This window comes from Hyaena hyaena, unplaced genomic scaffold, assembly GCF_003009895.1.
Source record: "Hyaena hyaena isolate Hyena2069 unplaced genomic scaffold, ASM300989v1 scaffold_830, whole genome shotgun sequence".
Lineage (NCBI taxonomy): Eukaryota > Metazoa > Chordata > Mammalia > Carnivora > Hyaenidae > Hyaena > Hyaena hyaena.
This window is the reverse complement of record NW_024081455.1, coordinates 264801-279863: the sequence shown is the minus strand read 5'-3', so window position 1 is coordinate 279863 and position 15063 is coordinate 264801. Positions and strand designations below refer to the sequence as shown.

The 15063-nt window shown below is 56.1% G+C and overlaps 1 protein-coding gene across 2 annotated transcripts; it reads left to right on the top strand.

Moving 5' to 3' along the window:
- Window positions 1-400: 400 nt before the first annotated feature.
- Window positions 401-14887, top strand: C4A (complement C4A (Rodgers blood group)). Of its 2 annotated transcripts, XM_039219552.1 has the most exons (41): window positions 577-679; window positions 816-1014; window positions 1493-1694; window positions 1905-1975; window positions 2056-2144; window positions 2356-2438; window positions 2609-2705; window positions 2841-2946; window positions 3048-3180; window positions 3636-3751; window positions 3866-4045; window positions 4191-4373; window positions 4504-4689; window positions 4804-4962; window positions 5238-5364; window positions 5542-5616; window positions 5894-6091; window positions 6183-6294; window positions 6390-6460; window positions 6738-6877; window positions 6993-7202; window positions 7452-7503; window positions 7617-7706; window positions 7843-8052; window positions 8228-8303; window positions 8465-8621; window positions 8722-8838; window positions 8945-9116; window positions 9315-9547; window positions 9621-9788; window positions 10170-10229; window positions 11168-11261; window positions 11341-11527; window positions 11652-11742; window positions 11879-11953; window positions 13339-13441; window positions 13608-13697; window positions 13783-13881; window positions 13970-14053; window positions 14311-14443; window positions 14606-14887. In XM_039219552.1, the coding sequence occupies exons 1-41, from the start codon at window positions 615-617 to the stop codon at window positions 14745-14747; spliced, it is 5235 nt and encodes a 1744-aa protein (XP_039075483.1). In that variant the 5' UTR covers window positions 577-614; the 3' UTR covers window positions 14748-14887. The 2 variants fall into 2 exon arrangements, 1 of the variants encoding a protein (XP_039075483.1); XR_005525919.1 differs by lacking the exons at window positions 11652-11742; window positions 13608-13697; window positions 13783-13881; ... (1 more) ...; window positions 14311-14443; window positions 14606-14887 and having other exon boundaries at window positions 401-679; window positions 13339-13353.
- The last annotated feature ends 176 nt before the right edge of the window (window positions 14888-15063 follow it).

The following is a 15063-nucleotide window of genomic DNA, read 5'->3' as shown; positions in this document are numbered from 1 at the left end:
GTATATTTGGGCACCTTGTTTGGGGGTAGAGTGCAAGCCAAACTTGGGCCTCAGCTTTGTCTCATTGTTCAGAGAAATAAGTTCATTAAGGTCAGTTCTCCCTGTAGGATGGTGAAGGTATGCCCGAATTTCTGTTAGGGCCTACACAAAACAAAGGCCTGGTATCATTCAGGTTTTGTGGGGGTTGTGGTAAGAGCGAAGTGTCTTGTGCCCATCTCTGTGCTGAGCCACATTGGCCTCTCCTCTACCCATGCCAACTGGACCATGTATACATATATATATGTACACACACACACACACACACACACACGTACACAGATACACCCAGTAGGGGGACCTGCCCAGAGCACTGAGATGAGAGGGGTTAACAGGGAAGGACAGTATGTAACTCTGGGCCAGGATTTCCCCAGAGACCCAGGTGTCTGGGATGTGTGCCCTACCCCCTCCAAATACTGGGCCTGGGGCCAGTTGCGTTTCTTGCCTATCACATGGTTTCCCAGCTTAGCTTGGCCAGGGGAGGAGCAAGGTCCAGAGTCAAATCTGTTCCAAGCCCTGGGTTGACTAGAAAGGAGCAGGCAGACAGACGGGTCTGATCCCTCTTGTGTCCTCCAGCCATGAGGCTCCTCTGGGGGCTGATCTGGGTGTCCAGCTTCTTCGCCTTGTCTCTGCAGAAGCCCAGGTCCTGGAGGAAGGACACTGTAGTGCTTGAGCGGGACGGGGCTGGTGATGGGAGCAAGCGCGGGGGACCTAATTGTGGAGTAAGGGGTGGAGGGGTCTGGGTATCACTGAATGCTGACCCCTTCCTTTCTCCCTAGGTTGCTCCTGTTTTCTCCTTCTGTGGTTCACCTGGGGGTTCCTCTATCAGTGGGGCTGCAGCTCCAGGATGCTCCCCAGGGACAGGTAGTGACAGGATCAGTGTTCCTGAGAAACCCAAATGACTTGAAAGCACTCTGCTCCCCACAGGTGGACTTCACCCTCAGCTCAGAAAAAGACTTCATGCTCCTTAATGTCCAGGTAACCGGACTCCTCTCCCTTCTGCTGCTTCTTAGCACCCCTCATCCTGTCACCCTGTTCCCCGATGTCTTCTTCTTTTAAAAAAATTATCTATTTTTGAGAGACAGAGAGAGAGAGAAAGAGAGCGCACAAGTGGGGGAAGAACAGAGAGAGAGAGAGGGAGAGAGAGAAAGAGGGAGGGAGGGAGGGAGACCCAGAATCCAAAGCAGGCTCCTGGCTCCGAGCTGTAAGCACAGAGCCTGACTTAGGACTCGAACCCTCAAGATCATGACCTGAACCAAAGTCAGACACTTAACCCACTGAGCCACCCGATGTCCCCGCCTCTGTGTTCTTATAAGTGTTTTTGCCTTCTCACTAGCCTTTCTCCCCTCCTTTTCTTCCTCCATCCCCATACTGTTGCCTTTCTTGTTTCTATCTTGGACTCTGGCTCTTTCCTTCTGCTCTGTCTCTGACCTGCTCCCTCTCCCTCTCCTGATAGATCTCCCCAAGAGGTGCAGAGAGCTGTGGCCTCCACCTCCTCCTCGGTGGCCCTGAGGTCCAGCTAGTGGCCAAGTCACCGTGGCTGAAGAATTCTCTGTCCAGAAAGACAGACATTCAGGGTGTCAACCTGCTCTTCTCCACTCGCTGGGGGCATCTTTTTCTGCAGACTGACCAGCCCATTTATAACCCTGGCCAGCGGGGTGAGTCTGGGCCCTAGAGCCTCTACCTTTGTCACCCAGGCTGCTCAAGACACGTTTGACACCCTGTAAGTGAGACAGCCTGAACATGCCACACTAGAAGGCTGCTTAGCATATATTTATTGTCCTTCCTCCTCGGTCCGTGGAAGGAGTGGGGGCTGGGCCCACCCTTTGCAAATGGATTCCTGCTCACCTTTTGCCCTCCTCTCCCAGTTCGGTACCGAATCTTTGCTCTGGATCAAAATATGCGCCCATCCACTGACACCCTTACAGTCACGGTAGAGGTGAGTCTCTGACCTCTGTCCTTCTGATCAGCAGGGCTGCTTGATCTGACCTCCCACTCATGACCACTTCTCCATTGCAGAACTCTCATGGCCTCCTCGTGCGGAAGAAGGAAGTATACGCTCCCTCCTCCATCTTCCAGGATGACTTTGTGATTCCCGATATCTCAGAGTGAGCTCCCCCGACCTGGAGATGGCCCTTTCCATCCCCATTTCCCTTGGCTATCCCCCTCCAGCACCTGGTCAGACCTCGAGTTCTCCCCCAACCCCTCAGTTCTGGTCTCCCCCCAACCCCCTGCAGTCAGTCCTCTTCCCGGGAGCCAGGCCTCTGGCTGTCCGTGGGCCTCTTGCACAAATGGGCTGAGTCCCTTTCCCATTTGTAGGCCAGGGACATGGAGGATCTCAGCCCGGTTCTCAGATGGCCGAGAGTCTAACAGCAGCACCCAGTTTGAGGTGAAGAAGTATGGTAAGATCTGGAGACATGAGGGAAAGGCATCTCCTTTCCTAAAGGAGATATGGATAGAAGGAGAGGTGGTGGGGGCAGGGCAGTATGGGTACCACAGCCCTGAAGGGAGAGAAGTCTTTGAAGGGTCCTTTTGCTAGAGTCTGACCTGCCACCCCTTTACCCTGGGTCAGTACTTCCCAACTTTGAAGTGAAGATTATTCCTGGAAAGCCCTACATACTGACAGCGCCTGGCTTTCTTGATGAAATCCAACTAGACGTCCAGGCCAGGTAACTCTCCATCCACCACGTGGGGCACCCAGGGCTCCTGGTGAAGCCCTGCCTCCCCCTCACCTCAGCGTGCCCCCCTCCCCCCAGGGACACTTATTTCCTAGACCTACCTTCTTGATCTCTCTTTGGTGGCAGGTACATCTATGGGAAGCCAGTGCAAGGGGTGGCATATGTGCGCTTCGGGCTCCTGGGTGAGGATGGTGATAAGACTTTCCTTCGGGGGCTGGAGAGTCAGATCAAGGTAGGAATGAGGGTGGGGGTGTGGCTAAGGTGAAGAGGGTGTGGGAGAGGTGAGGTGGGAGATAAATCTCACCCCATGCCATGTTTTCTTCTTTGCCCCAGCTGGTAGATGGCCAGTGCCATATTTCCCTCTCAAAGGCTGAAGTTCAGGGTGCCCTTGAGAAGCTTAATGTCACTGTTGCTGACCTCCCAGGGCTGCGCCTCTATGTTGCAGCTGCCATCATTGAGTCTCCAGGTGAGAGGTTTCCCTGATTATAATACCAGACCCTTGCCTCTGACCTCTGAGCTGGCCCTCTGTTCTTCAGCATCGTCACCATCCTCTGCTCTTCTTACCCTTGTTGTGTACCCAGAACCAGGAAAGACCTAAGAGATTGTCTCTCCCTAGCTGTGTTTATGGGTGGTTTCGGGAGAAGATGTCTTTTCCCCCATCTCAGTTTTTTTTTTCACCCATCCTTCCATTCATTCCTCCATCCTTTCATCCATCCCTCCATCCCTCCAGCAGACATATGGTAACACTCTCTATGTGCTTGGTCCTGTGTTGGCCTCTTCAACAGAGATGAATATAAGATGACCTGTGCCCTAAGAGGTTCACCGTTTGGTGGGTGGGAAACACTTGAGCTATGTTCCCCCTTGCTCTTCTACTTCTCTCTCCTTGGCTATGGCTATCTGTCTTCCACCTCTCTCTTGCAGGGGGAGAGATGGAGGAGGCAGAGCTCACATCTTGGCGTTTTGTGTCATCTCCCTTCTCCTTGGATCTTAGTAACACCAAGCGACACCTTGTGCCTGGGGGCCCCTTCCTGCTGCAGGTTTCATCTGGAGGGGGAGGATGAGTTGGGGGAAGGGTTGTTGCCAGGAGGGCACAGGGCCTCACTGGCCACTCTCCTTTACCTGTTCCCTCCCCCCCCGCCCCACTCACCTAGGCCCTGGTCCGAGACATATCTGGCTCCCCAGCTTCTGGTGTTCCTGTCAAAGTTTCTGCCACGTTGTCTTTTCCTGGATCTGCTTCTAGAATCCAGGACTATGAACGAAACACAGATGGGAGGGGCCAAATCATCATTCCCATTGCTACCTTTCCGACCATCTCAGAAGTGCAGCTCTTGGTAGGACTCCCACTCGTGGGACAGGGTATCGGAAGGAAATAAAGGCTGGCTGGCTTTCTAAGAATCCATGTCCCAAGCTGCGGGAAGGAGCTGGGTACCGGGGTTCCTGCCACTGACTCTTCGCTTGTCCCGCTCCTCTTTCCAGGTGTCTGCAGGCTCCCCTTATCCAGCCATAGGCAGGCTCACTGTGAGAGCCCCAGCCCCAGGCTCTCCATTCCTGTCCATTGTTCGGCCAGATCCTCGACCCCCTAATGTCGGCGACACTCTCAACCTGAACCTGCAAGCTATGGGCGTCAGTGGGGACAGCTTCTCTCATTACTACTACATGGTATGCATAGGCTGGGTTGTCGAGGAGGGCAGGGTGCAGGGAGGATCTTAGGCAGGGAAGAGCCCTTGGGGTGGAGGGAATGGTTTCAGGACTGGGGATATGCAGTGAAGAGGAAACAACTCTTCCTCAGATCCTATCCCGGGGCCGGATCATGTCTGTGAATCGAGAGCCCAGGAGGGAACTGACCTCGATCTCCGTGTTTGTGGGCCATCACTTGGTACCCTCCTTCTACCTCGTAGCCTTCTACTATCATGGGGGCATCCCAGTGGCCAACTCCCTTCGAGTGGAAGTCCAGCCAGGGGCCTGTGAGGGCAAGGTAACTGGCACTGGGAGAGGTGGTATGTCTGTGTGTTAGGTGGTTAAGAGAGAACGAAGACAAAGTGAATAAGCTCTCCCCACTCTGACTGCCCCCACCTCCTGCCTCTGCCAGCTGGAGCTGAATGTGGACAGCAGCAAGCCGTATCATCCTGGGGAGCCTGTGAAGCTCCACCTGCAAACAGATTCTCGAGCCCTGGTGGCACTGGGAGCTGTGGACATGGCTCTGTATGCTGTGGGTGGGAGGTCCCACAAACCCCTTGACATGGGCAAGGTTTGTCAAGACCCTGTGTTCTCCTCAGCCCGCCCTCCTCTCTGTGCCTTATTCTCCTGCTGTCCTGAGCCCTGAGCCCTGGGCCCAGCCCCTAGATCTCACTCAAGATCCCCACGGACTACCCCCAGTCTTCCCTCAAGCCCAGCCCCTGTGGTCTCTAGTTCCCTACTCTCTGTATCTCTTTCAGGGTTGCCATACCCTTCCTTCTCACCTGAAGCTGAGTGGCCAATCTGACCCCTCAACTTGTCTGAAACATCCCGGCCTTTTCTTGACAGGTCTTCGAAGTTATGAACAGCTATGACCTTGGCTGTGGTCCTGGAGGTGGGGCCAATGCCCGTCAGGTGTTTGAGGCAGCTGGTCTGGCCTTTTCTGATGGAGACCTATTGACCCCAGTCAGAAAGAGTGAGAACAGAGGACGAAGGGGGAGTTGGGTGATGGGGAAATCAGGAAGGAGGAGGGGCCCGAGGGTGTAAGATGGGAAGAGGATTGGCAGGATGGGCCGGGCCAGGGAGAGGGGGAAGGGAGGGGAGGTGAGAGGCCATGCACCCTACTCTTGGCTGCAGTTCTGCTTTCGACCAGGTGTGAGCTGTCCCAAGGAGAAGAAAACACGGAAAAAGAGAACCGTGAACTTCCAAAAGGCGATTCATGAGAAGCGTGAGTCGTGGGTGCCTACACAGCTCTCCACTTGGGCCCAAGGGTCAGGGTGAGGGGGCCTGCCTCTTGGCTGCTCTGCTCCTAAGTGAGCCTGTGTATGATATTTGAGGCCAGAGACCCAAGTTCTGGGGTCAAAGGTGGATGGAGGCCCTCTCCATTAGCCTCGTTTGAGTTCCTGGTCTCTCAGGGTGAGTCCTTATGTACGTAGAGGTCAGGGTGGGGAATGGGATGTATCCTCTTCTGGCTCCCCGCTGCTTACCCTCACCTGGCCCTGCAGTGGGCGAGTATGCTTCCCAGGTAGCCAGGCGCTGCTGCCAGGATGGGCTGACGCGGCTGCCTATGCGGCGCTCCTGTGAGAAGCGGGCGGATCGTGTGCAGGAGCCCGGCTGCCGGGAGCCCTTCCTGTCCTGCTGCCAGTTTGCTGAGGACCTACGCAAGAAGTCCCGCTCCAGGAGCCCCGCGGGCTTTGCCCGAGGTGAGGCTCTGGGTGGGGCTGGGGGACAGGAAGGAGTCCCTGGAAGGGCAGAACGATCCCCTCCTCATTCCCCTGCACTGTGGTCCCCTAGCCCTAGAGGCCCTGCAGGAGGAGGACCTGATCGATGAAGATGACATTCCTGTGCGCAGCTTCTTCCCGGAGAACTGGCTCTGGAGAGTGGAAACAGTGGACCGCTTCCGCCAGTGAGGGGGTGTGGTGGGCCTGGCCTTCTCTCTGCGCTGTGTTTGTGGGCTCGCAGCCCAGGGTGTGACAGGGCTTCTCACCTTTTCCACCACAGACTGTCACAGGTGCTTCCTGACTCTCTGACCACGTGGGAGATCCATGGTGTGAGCTTGTCTGAAAGCACAGGTGAGATTGCCCTGCCTCGACCTCAGGTCTCCTGCTTCTGTCTCCCTCCAGCCTAGGCTCCCCACTTAGCCCTTTGCTCTTAGTGTAGGGACTAGGGGCAGAGCCCTGGGGAAGTCTGTGTTGGCATGCATGGGGGCTGGGAAGCTAGAATGTGGTGGCAGGTGAGGGGCAGATCTGGGTCATCCCCTGCCCCTCCCACCTGGAACCCTGTGGCCATGGTGCCCTCTGGCCCTTGGTCTCTGCCCGCTCTCCCATCCCTCCCTGCCTCATCCTCCAGGCCTGTGTGTGGCTACACCAGCCCAGCTCCGAGTGTTCCGTGAATTCCACCTACACCTCCGCCTGCCCATCTCTGTCCGCCGCTTTGAGCAGCTTGAGCTGCGGCCTGTCCTCTACAACTACCTGGATAGAGATCTGACCGTGAGGCCCTGCAGGAGGCTGAGCACACAGGGGAGTGGGTGGGAGCTGGGGCAGGTGAAGGGTGGAGAGCCTAACTGGGCTGAGGCTCTGGCCATCCCCGTCTTCCTGCACCCAGGTGAGCGTCCATGTGACCCCAGTGGAGGGGCTGTGCCTGGCTGGAGGTGGAGGGCTGGCCCAGAGTGTACTGGTGCCTGCGAGCTCTGCCCGGCCTGTTGGCTTCTCTGTGGTACCCATGACAGCTGCTGCTGTGTCCCTGAAGGTGGTGGCTCGAGGGTCCTTGGAGTTCCCTGTGGGGGACGCGGTGTCTAAGGTTCTACAAATTCAGGTGAATGGAGCACCCCTGAATCCAGGTCCCTAGGCTCCCAGATTTACACCTCCACACCTCTAGGCCCTCTCTGCTGGCCAGGCCAGAGACCCAACACCTAAACCCAATGCCTTGGTCTGTTTACATCTTCTATGATTCTGATTCAACTCTGTCCCTGAAGTTCAAACTCCAGGTCCTGGGGAGCATGCACTGGGAAGGGTAGGCTGTGGTACTATGTGGCCTCTCACAGCTATGTTTTCCCTGAGACAGAAGGAAGGGGCCATCCACACGGAGGAGATGGTCTATGAACTCAATCCCCTGGGTGAGCAGCCCCCTGCCTCCAGCCTCAGCCCCCATTGGTGTCTTAATGGGTTTGTAGGTGGTGGGGGCTGTGGGCAGCAAAACAGACTGCCAACTTCCCGCCCATGTCCACAGACCACCGAGGCCGGACCTTGGAGATTCCTGGCAACTCTGATCCCAATATCATTCCTGATGGAGATTTCAGCACCTTTGTCAGGGTTACAGGTGAGAGCTGTCCTCCAGTCTCTTTCTGGGAGCATCCTCAGATTCATGTGAAACCCACAGACCCCTGTTTGATCCCATTATCCCAATAGGTTCCCAGACCTGCTCTTTGATCCTTAATCTTCCATCTCCCCTATAGCCTCAGATCCATTGGACACTTTGGGCTCGAAGGGGGCCTTGTCGCCAGGAGGCCTTGCCTCCCTACTGAGAGTTCCCTCTGGCTGCGGGGAACAAACCATGGTCCTCTTGGCTCCAACACTGGCCGCTTCCCGTTACCTGGACAAGACAGAGCAGTGGAGCACACTGCCCCCCGAGACCAAGGACCATGCTGTGGATCTGATCCAGAAAGGTTCTGGGGACAGGGGCAAGCAGGCGTGGGGCTGGGAGAGGGCAGTTAAAGAAAGACAGGCAGCCCAGGTGGCCAGAGGGGAGAAGAAGGGAGGCACTTGGTGGGAATGGGGAGTGTGGCCTTGGGCACATACAGTGGGAGAGTGTCACCTCAGCAGCTGCCTCTCCTCTCCAAGGCTACATCCGGATCCAGCAGTTTCGGAAGACAGATGGTTCCTATGGGGCTTGGTTACATCGAGACAGCAGCACCTGGTGAGGTTGGGAGAGTGTTTCTGGGTCTCAGACAGGAGCTGGGGCTGGTGGGGGCAGAGCCAGGTACCTTGGGAGAGTGAATAACCAGGTGCTTGAGGGAGTGAAATGTGTCGCCTACAGGGATCAGTCACTATCCCTAGCCATCCCTTCCTCCCCTGTAGGCTCACCGCTTTTGTGCTGAAGGTACTGAGTCTGGCCCAGGAGCAGGTGGGCGGCTCACTTGAAAAGCTACAGGAGACGGCCAGGTGGCTGCTGTCCCAGCAGCAGGCTGATGGTTCATTCCAGGACCCCCGCCCGGTTATACACAGGGCCATGCAGGTTCGGGGCTGGGAGGTTGGACAGAGGAGCCTACATGGGATGATCTCCCTGCCCTTCCCTGCTTCTGGTTGACATCTTCTTTTCTACCCCATTTAACTAGGGGGGCTTGGTAGGAAATGATGAGACTGTGGCACTTACGGCCTTTGTGGTCATCGCCCTTCAGCATGGGCTGGTCGTCTTCCAGGACAACAGAGCAGAGCAGTTGAAGCAGAAAGTGGTAAGGGCACCTAGGGGTCTGCCCCTTGCTTTTCCCCAGCTCTCCCCGTTTCTTCTCAGGAGCCCAGGTGTCCAGTTCTGTGACCTGCCTCTCCACTTTCTCCTAGCAAACCTCCATCTCAAAAGCAAACTCTTTCTTGGTAGAGAGAGCAAGCAATGGTACCTTGGGTGCCCACGCGGCTGCCATCACAGCCTATGCCCTGACTCTCACCAAGGCACCCGAGGACCTGCAACGTGTTGCCCACAACAATCTCATGGCCATGTCCCAGAAAACCAGAGGTGAGTCAAGTTCTGGCAATGAGCCAGGGACCCTGAGTGTGCCCAAAGGGAGAAATTGAATGAAAGCCCCAAGAAGGAATGAAAGCATAAGCAGGGATAATTGGGGTAGAATCAGGAGAGCCCGACACAGAGAGTATCACAGGGCCAGGCAATGAGGACCCAGCCCCCATTCACCTGTGGGTCTCCCTTCACTTCCAGATAACGTGTACTGGGGCTCAGTCACTGGTTCTCAGGACAATGTCATCGCACCCACCCTGATTCCTCACAGCCCGGCAGACCCTGTGCCCCAGGCCCCAGCCCTGTGGATTGAAACCACAGCCTATGGCCTGCTCCACCTCCTGCTTCATGAGGGCAAGTCAGAGACGGCCGACCATGCTGCAGCCTGGCTTACTCACCAGGGCAGCTTCCAAGGGGGATTCCGCAGCACCCAGGTAGGGGCTGCCCTGGGGCTCTGGGGTAGGTGGTCCTGAGACCAAGTGCCTGAGTCCTGCCTCACCTTCCCAGGACACGGTGATAGCCTTGGATGCTCTGTCTGCCTACTGGATTGCTTCCCACACCACAGAAGACAGGGAGCTCAATGTGACTCTCAGCTCCATTGGCCGCAATGGGTTCAAGTCCCATGAGCTGCAGCTGAACAACCACCAACTTCAGGGCCTAGAGGAGGAGCTGCAGGTAAGCCACTCCCTCACCTGGCTTATCATAACACCTGGGCCAACCGTGGCCAGTCCAGACACCATCCCCAGCCCACCCACCCCCCTTGTGGAGTCCCCATGGACTCTCTTGCTGATATCTTTGTGGTAAGGCCTACTTGCTGTGTGACCTGGAGAAAGTCACATAACCTCTGAGGTTCATTTTTCTCATCTCAAAATTAATAAATGCACAGGGTGTACCAAACAGGGTTTTTAGGGGGCTGAAGTGGGATAGTGCATGTGAAGGTGTATGAGAATGTGAGGTGGAAGAGAAGAGGTGGTTTTCAGGGAGGAAGTAAATTGGAGCAACCTATCTACCTTCTGTGTCTTTCTGATACCCCTTTCCCTTTTCTGTTCTTACAAGTTTTCCTTGGGCAGCACGATTAATGTGAAGGTGGGAGGAAACAGTAAAGGGACTTTGAAGGTGAGAGCCTGCAGCACCAAATGTCTGGGGCCCAACAGGGAGGGGCTGTGGTCTTAAGTGGGAGGCCTGAAGGCAGAGCTCATGGTTGGTGGCCCCCCGGGCTCTTTGCTGGGCGGTTTTCCCTCATGCTGGTCTCTACCTTCTCTGAGCACCCACCGTTTCCTCTTACCCCTTCAATACTGATGGCACACACAGCCAGCACCTCAACCCAGGCTGCTCCCCTGCCCATGTGTCCCACAGCACCTCTGACATGGCATGTCCCAAACCCCTTCTTCCTCCTGTGTCCCTTCATCTGGCTGACAGAGCCCCCTCCCCACAGGAGCCCAGCCACCATTCTGGAGGCCATCTTAGTGTCCCCACCCCAGCACTTCCTTATGGCCCCAGTACTTCTTCTTCTGCTCCCCTGTCACCCTGGGCTCTTGTCACTTGTTTCCTGGACTCTGCTAAGACAGTTTGGGAACTTCTCCCTACCTCCATATTTCACCCCTTTCTCTAATCCATTGTCCACACTGCAGTGAGATCAACCTCCTGAAAACACTAGTCAGATTAGCCCTGGAGAAAAGTCAGACTCTTCCACATACACGACTGAACCCCCACCCACCTCCTCGGCCAGACAAAACCGCTCATCTACACAGTTTTCCTTGCCTTCAGTGTCCTTCCACTGCTTTTTCCCCAAGTGACAAACTCATTCTTTTGGATAGAAGCCTTTCCTGAGCTTTCCATTCCAGCTTCCTCTGTGCACCATGTAGAGTGCCGGCCCCTGCTCCCCATGACCCACCAGCTAACCCAATACCTGGGCCATCCATATTTATGGTCTGGTCGGGAGGGGTGAGAGGGGCTGAAGGCCTGGAATCCCTCAGCCCAGGAGATGCCCCAGGTATGGCCCTGGAGAAAGGTCTGGGCCCCCAATATCCCCTGTCCTCACCTTGTTGAGCCAGATTCTTCGTACCTACAATGTCCTGGACATGAAGAACACGACCTGTGAGGATCTTCACATTGAGGTTACGGTCATGGGCCATGTTGAATACACAAGTGAGTTCTGGGGTTGGAGGCCGTGGGGCCCTCAGGGGGCTGGTGACAGGGGCCAAGCCACAATGCCATCCCTGTGCAGTGGAAGCAAATGAGGACTATGAGGACTATGTGTATGAGGAGCTTCCAGCTAAGGATGACCCAGACACCAGTTCCCAGACTGTGACACCCCTGCATCTGTTTGAGGGACGGCGGAACCGCCGCAGGCGGGAGGTACCCAAGGTGGCTGATGAACAGGAGTCCAGGGTGCAGTACACCGTGTGCATCTGGTGAGTGCTGGGGACCACACTCGACATAGGGGCACTGCTGGGCTGGGAGACAGAGGCAGGACAGAGGCTGGCACTGGGCATCTGCAACCCAGGGCATGTGGGACCTGGACACCTCTCTCTGCAGGCGGAAAGACAAGGTGGGGCTGTCAGGCATGGCCATTGCCGATATCACCCTCCTGAGTGGATTCAATGCCCTGCGTGCTGACCTGGAGAAGGTGTGGTCACCTGCCCAGAGGGACCCTGGGTGCCCTCAGAAGCCCTGCTCCATCCCTGAAGCCATCCCAGCTGCTGAGCCCTGTCTTGTACAGGGCCCGGGGCTACCTCCTTGTGACCATCTCTCCTTCCCCACAGCTGACCTCCCTCTCTGACCGTTATGTGAGTTATTTCGAGACTGAGGGGCCCCACGTCCTGCTGTACTTTGACTCGGTGAGCAGGGAGGGGTGACGCAGGGAATAGACCACACAAGGTTTACTGAGCATGTGTTACGAAGTTTCCCTGGGGACAGCTGTATGAGCAGCCAGTGCTCTTAGAGAGGACATGTGATGTGAGCAGGGAGACAGGACAGAGGTGTGCCAGAGCAGAGTTGGGGGCAGGCCTGGGGGGCTGCATTGCCTGCAGGCAGTGGGGGCTGAGCCCCTAATGTGGCATGGGGGCTGGTGCTAGTCAGCAGGAGAGGACTTGAGAGTGAGCCCTTCACAAAGCTGAATTCATTCAACTTGAGGACTGCCTTTGTTTTTTGTTGTTGACCTTCCTAGTTTTTTGTTTCTGTTTTTTAAGATTTATTTATTTTTGAGAGAGAAAGTGCGCATGCGTGCACATGTGCACATGAGCGTAGGGGAGGAACAGAGAGAAAGGAGAGGATCCCAGGTAGGCTCCACACTGTCAGCTCTGAACTGAATACAGGGATTGACGAACTGTGAGATCATGACCTGAGCCAAAATCAGTTAAGCAACTGACTGAGCCACCCAGGCGCCCCGGGGTTTGTTTTTGATATTGAAATGTATTTTCCTTTATAAAGCGATGATGGTCATAGATAAGTGCTTGTCTTTTCATGCCATTATTGGCTAAAACAAAGTATTATTAACCCCCTGAGGGCCCTCAAGCATTTTTGAACTTTAACTGTAATCTCTTGGAGAAAATGTGAAAAAGATGTGTTGGGTCTGGGCCCAAGCTGTGAGCTGCAGGGTCATGGAGGATGGGAGAGTGACAGCAGCTGCTATTAGGTTGTGACAGATAAAGAAGACCAGTTGCCTCGGTGAGGAAGCAAGGCTGTCAGGAGGGTGGATAGGCTTTGGGGGCAGACAGAGTAAATTCGGAGAACTTGTAGGTCGCACAAAAATCCTAAGGCAAGAATGAGGCTGAATGTTTAGTTTGGAATCAGCCTGGAAGGGTTTGGTGAAAGCCAGGGAGTGGCTGAGACCTCCTCAGGGAAGTGCGGGGGACAGGAGGAGCCAGGGCTGGGGACTGCACCTCTGGGAAGGAAGAAGCGGTGAGGAATGGCAAGGTCAGAACCAGGGATGGCCAGAAACTAACCCTAAGCTTGGCGAGTCTCCCGCAGAATGTGTCCATGATGTGAGAGTCTGCAGAGGGACCAGGGGCACTGGAAACTGGAATGAGGTCACTATCTGGCAGTGAGATCAGCAGAGACCTTGGGGAGCAGTTCTTAGAGTTCTGGCAGCTGGAAGGTAATAGAATGTGACGGACACTGAAGATAAGACCAATGAGAACCAGAGACAGGTCAAGGATATGCAGCACAGTGGCTTGCAGGGCCCAGGGTGTGTGCCCCTGACCTCTCCTCCCCACTGTGCCAGGTCCCCACCTCCCGGGAGTGCGTGGGCTTTGGAGCCGTGCAGGAGGTGGCCGTGGGGCTAGTACAGCCGGCCACTGCAGCCCTGTATGATTTCTACAACCCCGGTGAGGACTTGGGGGGCACTTGGGAGGTTTGGGGTAGGTGTCCCCATACTGGACATCGGGACCTGGGGCAGTGCAGGATGGCAGGGATGTCCTGTGGCTCCTTGGGTCTGAGGAGGCAGTGTGGGGGGGGGGGGCCTGCATTCTAACTGCCCTCTTTCTTCTTCAGAGCACAAATGCTCTATCTTCTATGGGGCGCCCACTAAGAGCAAACTCTTGTCCACATTGTGCTCTGCTGATGTCTGCCAGTGTGCTGAGGGTGAGAGCCAGGGCCTGGGGCAGGGGGTGGGAAGATGGTGAGGCTCATGGCTACGCTGTCTCATGGGGGGGCCTCCTGTCTCCAGGGAAGTGTCCTCGACAGCGTCGTGCGCTGGAGCGGGGCCTGCAGGAAGAGGCGGGGTACAGAATGAAGTTTGCCTGCTACTACCCCCGAGTGCAGTACGGTCAGTCTTCCCTCACACCCAAGGCCTCTCTGCCTGGGCCTGCTCCTCTTGGCTGCAGGTGGGCCAACCCTCTTGAACTCCCTCGTAGGCTTCCAGGTTAAGGTCCTCCGAGAAGATGGCAGAGCCGCCTTTCGCCTCTTCGAGACCAGAATCAGCCAAGTCCTGCACTTCAGTATGAAGGGAACGGATGGGCGGGTGGGGCTAGGGGGCTGCTGAGGTCAGGGTTTGTGGCCCGGCTGCTTGGAATAACTCAAGTTCAGAGTCTGAGCTCAAATCCCTTTGGCATCATCCGTAAATAGGAAAGCAGTTGTAGCTCCCCACTAGGGGCAGTGAGGGCAAAATGAGAGGGTCCGTGCACAGCCCTTGGTCCCAGCTTGTCCTGCACCTTCTCTTCTCCTCTCACAACTCTCGTGCACGTTATCCTCTCAGCCAAGGACACCAAGGCCACTGCTGGTCAGACCCGAAACTTCCTCGTTCGAGCCTCCTGCCGCCTTCGCTTGGACACTGGGAAAGAATATTTGATCCTGGGCCTGGACGGGGCTACCTATGACCTCAAGGGAGAGTGAGTTCTCAGGGCCCCTCTGTCTCTCGCTCTCCTCACACTTCATGGGGGAATGGTCCCCAGCACCCAGACCCTGGTGCCTCGGAAGCCAGGCACTTCATGCTCTCCTCTCCCACCTGCCCATTCTCCCCACCCCCGCTGACTGCCCCTTTGCCCCTACAGCCCCCAGTACCTGCTGGACTCGAATAGCTGGATTGAGGAGATGCCCTCTGAACGCCTGTGCCGGAGCACCCGCCATCGGGAAGCCTGCACCCAGCTCGATGACTTCCTTCAGAAGTATGGCTCTCAGGGGTGCCAGGTGTAAGGGCTGCCCCTCCATCTTCCCCAGGAGGAGCCTGAGCCAGGGAAAGGGGATGCCTGGATTGGAGCTGTGCCCTGGCTCCTGGACATCGGCTCCTGGGCAGAACCAGGGACTCAATAAAGGCCTCTGGCAGCAAAGTGTCAGTGTGTGTCTCCAGGACTGAGTGCAGTGTCCCCACCAGGTTCTGAGGGGCCCAGGCCAGCCAGGATTTGCATAATCTTAGGTGCTCACAGCCTGGATGACCCTTGTGGTCTCCAGCTCGCCCTGAACACTCCCACATGACACCCTGGGAGCTCAGTCTATCATAGGGCCACCCTGA

What these genes read in the sequence shown, in the direction of transcription:
- C4A (XM_039219552.1), top strand. Translation starts at nt 615, where the DNA reads ATGAGGCTCCTCTGGGGGCTGATCTGGGTGTCCAGCTTCTTCGCCTTG. An exon ending in TCTCTCATTACTACTACATG is followed by an intron (nt 4,374 to 4,503) that starts GTATGCATAGGC and finishes ACTCTTCCTCAG; the next exon opens with ATCCTATCCCGGGGCCGGAT. An exon ending in TGCGTGCTGACCTGGAGAAG is followed by an intron (nt 11,743 to 11,878) that starts GTGTGGTCACCT and finishes CCTTCCCCACAG; the next exon opens with CTGACCTCCCTCTCTGACCG.